Source organism: Oenanthe melanoleuca, chromosome 15 (genome assembly GCF_029582105.1).
Source record: "Oenanthe melanoleuca isolate GR-GAL-2019-014 chromosome 15, OMel1.0, whole genome shotgun sequence".
In the NCBI taxonomy this organism is placed as follows: domain Eukaryota; kingdom Metazoa; phylum Chordata; class Aves; order Passeriformes; family Muscicapidae; genus Oenanthe; species Oenanthe melanoleuca.
In genome coordinates this window covers 3,641,102-3,646,012 of record NC_079349.1, presented here as the reverse complement: position 1 = coordinate 3,646,012, position 4,911 = coordinate 3,641,102, and the positions used below count along the sequence as shown (strand labels likewise).

The following is a 4,911-nucleotide window of genomic DNA, read 5'->3' as shown; positions in this document are numbered from 1 at the left end:
CCCGCGTCACCGCCCGCGCCGTCATCGCCCCGCGCCGCGCCCCGCCCCGCGCCGCCGCTCCGCCCGGGGGGCTGCGGGACCCTCGGCACCGGGGCGCGGTGGCACCGCAGCCTCGCCCGCGAACGGGGCAGGGCGCGGAGCCGGCCGAGCCCCGAGCGGACGCGGGTTAAAGCGATGGTAGCGCTGCGGGGCCGCTCTCCGGGCCGGGGGTCCCGCAGCGCCCGGAGCGGGCGCGGGGTCTGGTGTCCCCCTCGCCGGTGACCCAGGGCTGCCCCGGGCAGAGCGGAGACTCGCGGACTACGAGTCCCATGCTCCCCCGCGCGGCGCGCTGACGTCAGACGCCGCGCTGTCCTTAGCCCGCGCACCCGGATGTGAGTCCCTTTTGCTCCCCCGGAAGGTGAGGATGGCGGAGTCTCCGCGATCAGCGCCGGGCCCGCCGCGCTCCATCCGCCGCCATCCGCCCTCCGGCGGCCTCTCCGCGGTCACAGGCGCGGCCCGGCGGCCTCGGGGAGCGGCGGGGGGCCCGCGTGGGCGCGGGGGTAGGGAGGAGCTGCAGTGTCGCTGGCCCGAGCAGGCCAGGCCGCGGCGGGATGCGGAGGCCGCGGCGGAGCCTTCCCGGGAGCTGGGCTGGGCTGGACGGGGGAGGCCGCTGGGGCAGGGCCCGGCAGATCCCGGTGCCGGGATGGAGGCGGCTGCAGCCGCGGGATGTGTTCGCGTCTCCTCGGGCTCCTCAGCGAGGAGCTGTTGTAACCAGCGTGCAGAATCACTTTAAGTCATGTCGAGGCGCACAGGGAGCAGGGCTTGGTTAACTTCGGCTGGAGGAGGTGGCTGACAGCTACTAGAAAGGTGTGGAGGGCAGTTTGGATTCTTTTATTTTTATTTTCTCTGCTCTGTAACGAGCTGTAAACCCCGCTGTGTGTGATCGCAGATGGCGGGTGAGAAAGCGCCAGAGAAGAAGCCCGGTGAGAAGAAGCCGGCCAAGAAGAAGGCAGGGGAGAAGAAGCCGGCGGAGCAGAAGCCAAGCCAGAAAGCAGCGGGGGACAAGAAGAAGAGGGTGAAGAAGTACCATGCCAGCCGTAACCCCGTGCTGGCCCGCGGCATCGGGAGGTATTCCCGCTCAGCCATGTACGCCAGGAAAGCCCTGTACAAGCGCAAGTACACGGCCCCGGAGACAAAGGTAGGGTGGGGAGCACTGGGGCAGCGATCACCTTTGTGGTGCTTTTGGTTTGAATTGTGCTGAGTTTCCCTTGTTCTTTTTACACAGATAGAGAAGAAGAAGAAGGAAATGCCCCGTGCCACCATCACTAAGCCAGTGGGTGGAGACAAGAATGGAGGCAGCCGGGTGGTTAAAATCCGGAAGATGGTACGGAAAAGCACTGGGATGCTCAGGGTTTGGTGCAGGGTGATGAGCCTCGTGCCTGGGGTGATGTAGGGAACTCAGCTGTGCTTTCTTTGAGTACAGACCCAGCGTTCTTGAGAGATGCTGGGAATTTAGGTGGGAATTCTCTGTCATGTGTGTTGCTCTGCTGAGGTGGAAGCACACACAAAATACTCCAAAATATTCGCTGTGTGAGACACAGGTGGCAGAAGGTGCTTGTGCTCTGTTCCCAGCCCAGGTACTACCCCACGGAGGACGTTCCCCGGAAGCTGCTGAGCCATGGCAAGAAGCCGTTCTGCGAGCACAAGCGGCGCCTGCGGGCGTCCATCACCCCCGGCACGGTGCTGATCCTGCTCACCGGCCGGCACCGCGGCAAGGTGGGCACGGCTCCTGGCACCGGGTGTGCCAGCCTTTCAGACACCCTCAATTTCCCACCTGATTTCATCTGACCCTGCTCAGCCAGTGGGTGAAATCTGTCTGGGTGTTTTCCTTGTCCAGGGAGGCAGAGGTGAAATATTTGTTAAATTAAGGTTGTTCTAAGCAGAGCTTAGAAAGTGAAATCGACTTAGGAAGTGACATAGGCTCAGCCAGTTGCTTGGACAAAATGCAAGGAGTCTTGCTGCAGTGCAGAGTCAGTACCTGTTTCTGTTGTTTCTCCTGCAGCAGTTATTGCAAAGGAAAAATTCGAGTTTCATTCTTAATTTAATTATCAGGGTAACACTGTGTTGTTATGGTGAGTTCTCCATCTTCATCTCATCCATCTTCATCACCAACACAACTGGTGTCCTTTATTTTCTAGAATTCTCTTGTCTTTGGTGTCCTTGATTGCATAAAGAATGCCATCAGAGAAGGAAGCCTTGACCAGAGGGAGCAAAACACAGTGGGGGGATGGCTCTGACTGTGGGATGTTGTGGGATCCTTGTGCTGTTTATCCAGTTCCTGCCTGTAACTCATACAAAGGATTTGGGTGCTGGGATGGCTGTTGCCATCCTGTAGGATGGGGGAAGAGTAAAACTGGAGTAATTCAGCCTTGAGTGATAAAGCTCATGGAGAGTCACTCTCAGTTGGAGAGGAGGTACCTGGAATGCTTGGATCACAAGGTGGCACAGCTCCACACCTGGAGCACTGTCAGTGCTTGTACCAGTAACAGAGGCACAATCCCAGTTTGGCTGTGGTATGGGAGAACTGGGATCTGAGGATTGATGTCCTATCTCATTTCTTTCCAGCGTGTTGTGTTCCTGAAGCAGCTTGATACTGGCCTTCTGCTTGTTACAGGTAAAAATTTTTATGTAAACAGTATTTTGGGGGGGTTTTTAGTTTCAAGTTTGTTTTTGGGGTCAGTAGCATAACAGATCTGCATGTGTCTGGTTTGGAACATCAGTGGGGAATCACATTTTGTGGTGGAGTCACCACCCCTGGAGGTGTCCAAGGAACAACTGAATGTGGCACTCAGTGCTGTGCTGTAGTTGACAAGGTGCTGATCAGTCAAAAGTTGGACTCAATAATCTTGGAGGTCTTTTCCAGCCTTGATGATTCTGTCATTTGTGACTTTGCTGGGAGGTGGAGGGGAGATAATTAATTAAGCTTCAGTATCTGACTACTTGGAAGAACTTGGGAAGGAGATTTTTGTATTCCTAGAAGGTTTTGAGATTTTAGCTGTAGGAACTCTGAAAGAACTGGTCATCACACAGACTACAGAAATTCAGCTTCAGGGCAGTGGTTTTCACCAGAAAATCTGACCTTGTTCTGTTTTGTCTTTTCTGCCTTCAGGCCCCCTGGCTGTCAACCGTGTCCCTCTGCGCAGGGCCCACCAGAAATTTGTTATTGCCACCTCCACAAAGGTGGATCTCACTGGGGTGAAAATTCCCAAACATCTCACTGATTCCTACTTCAAGAAGAAGAGGCTGAGGAAGCCCAAGCATCAGGAAGGAGAGATCTTTGACACTGAGAAAGAAGTAAGGGATAGGGTGGTTCCTTTTCAATGCTCCAGGGTAGGCTGGAAAGGGGGAATTAGCAGGAAAAAAGGTGGATTTTAAGTGATCATTAATAAAGTGAGGTGATGCCATTAAAATGAGGCAACTCCCTTTAAATTTGGGGATTTTTCTCAGAGGAGAAGGAGTTATTATTCCAATTAAATATCTTTTTTGACCAAGAAATGGTTTCACTGTATTGGTACCAAGGAGTGCTCAGTGCTCCACCACCTTCCCATTCTTGAGAACAGACGGGGGAAATATTTCTTTAAAATCCCAAAACTCAGGGTTTGCCCTGTATTTTCTCCTCTCTCTAAATGGTTGTGCAGTTGCTGCCAGGATCTGAGTGTTGCTCTCTGTGCTTTGCAGAAGTACGAGCTGACGGAGCAGCGCAAGACAGACCAGAAGGCCGTGGATTCCCAGATCCTGGCAAAGATCAAGAAGGTGCCTCAGCTCCGGGGGTACCTGCGCTCCACATTCTCTCTCTCAAACGGAGTTTATCCTCACAAATTGGTGTTCTGAGCCTTCTGGAAGCACCACATTAAACTCCAAGGGAAAAAAAGAAAAAAGGGTTTGTGGTGTGTTCATTGCAGTTTGGAGCAGCAGGTGTTGCACGGCTCTTGCAGTGCTTGTTGCTGTGGGGTGACACTGTAGGTAGTGAGCAGAATTTGGAGTGTGCAGAGTTTGGGGTGGAGTTTTGGCTGTTCTAGTTTTGTGGTGGTTGTTGGATTTCTTGAGGTATTTAACATAAACAGGAATTCAGCTTTCTTAACTCTGAACAAGCTGGGGGAAGGGATCCTGAACAGATTTTTCTTTGGGAATAGCAGCTAAAGCCAGGCAGACACAGTGCAGGATAAAATCTGGATAAAACCTGTCTGTGCTGAACCTCAGCAAATAGACAACTTTTTAGAGGTATTTCAGGAGCTATGCTTTTAGTATGAAGTGGAAATGCTGGGAATACTCCACAGTTTTGCAGGATAAAGGTATCTGAAAGTGAGTGGAGAAGGTTAGTGCTGTGTTGAACTCAGCAGAAATCAGTGCTCTTACACAAACCAGGCATGTACAGTTCACCAAGTCTGGCACTCTGGAGCTCTTTCTTAGCCAGACTTCTGCAGGAATCCAGGTTTATGTAACTGCACCATCTGTCTGCCCAGTAATTCTGAGCTGAGGTAGCCAACAGGGTTAGACTTGATGAGAAATAGAGATTTCATCAAATTCATCCAGGCTCAATGAAAATGGGGTAGGAAAGAGAACAGTACAACCCTCCCTGAGGTGGAAGCCATGCTCAATGGGGAAGAGGAATTGGGCTTGGAGTACTCCAGAGGCTGTGAAGGAACTTGGACACCTGGAGTACCTGGTTTGCACCAAAGGGCTTGGGACAAGGCCTGGAGTGACAGGACACAGGGAATGGCTTTGCTCTGCCAGAGGCAGGCTTAGATGGGATAGTGGGAAGGAATCCTTCCCTGCGAGGGTGGGGAGGCACATGGTGCCCAGAGAAGCTGTGGCTGCTCCTGGAAGTGTCCAAGGCCAGGTTGGACAGGGCTTGGAGCACCCTGGGATGGT

At 53.4% G+C, this 4,911-nt stretch overlaps 1 protein-coding gene across 3 annotated transcripts; it reads left to right on the top strand.

The window, feature by feature from the left end:
* The first annotated feature begins 247 nt into the window (after window positions 1-247).
* On the top strand, window positions 248-3,917 carry RPL6 (ribosomal protein L6). Of its 3 annotated transcripts, none has more exons than XM_056504706.1 (7): window positions 248-397; window positions 929-1,177; window positions 1,265-1,363; window positions 1,612-1,755; window positions 2,605-2,653; window positions 3,149-3,333; window positions 3,718-3,917. In XM_056504706.1, the coding sequence occupies exons 2-7, from the start codon at window positions 929-931 to the stop codon at window positions 3,868-3,870; spliced, it is 879 nt and encodes a 292-aa protein (XP_056360681.1). In that variant the 5' UTR covers window positions 248-397; the 3' UTR covers window positions 3,871-3,917. The 3 variants fall into 3 exon arrangements, with proteins under 3 accessions (XP_056360681.1, XP_056360683.1, XP_056360682.1); XM_056504708.1 differs by having other exon boundaries at window positions 385-488; XM_056504707.1 differs by lacking the exon at window positions 248-397 and adding an exon at window positions 650-846.
* Window positions 3,918-4,911: the final 994 nt, after the last annotated feature.

Coding starts and splice junctions, on each gene's coding strand:
- RPL6 (XM_056504706.1), top strand. CDS start 929: ATGGCGGGTGAGAAAGCGCCAGAGAAGAAGCCCGGTGAGAAGAAGCCG. Junction 1,178..1,264: donor ACACGGCCCCGGAGACAAAG/GTAGGGTGGGGA, acceptor CTTTTTACACAG/ATAGAGAAGAAGAAGAAGGA. Junction 2,654..3,148: donor TGGCCTTCTGCTTGTTACAG/GTAAAAATTTTT, acceptor TTCTGCCTTCAG/GCCCCCTGGCTGTCAACCGT.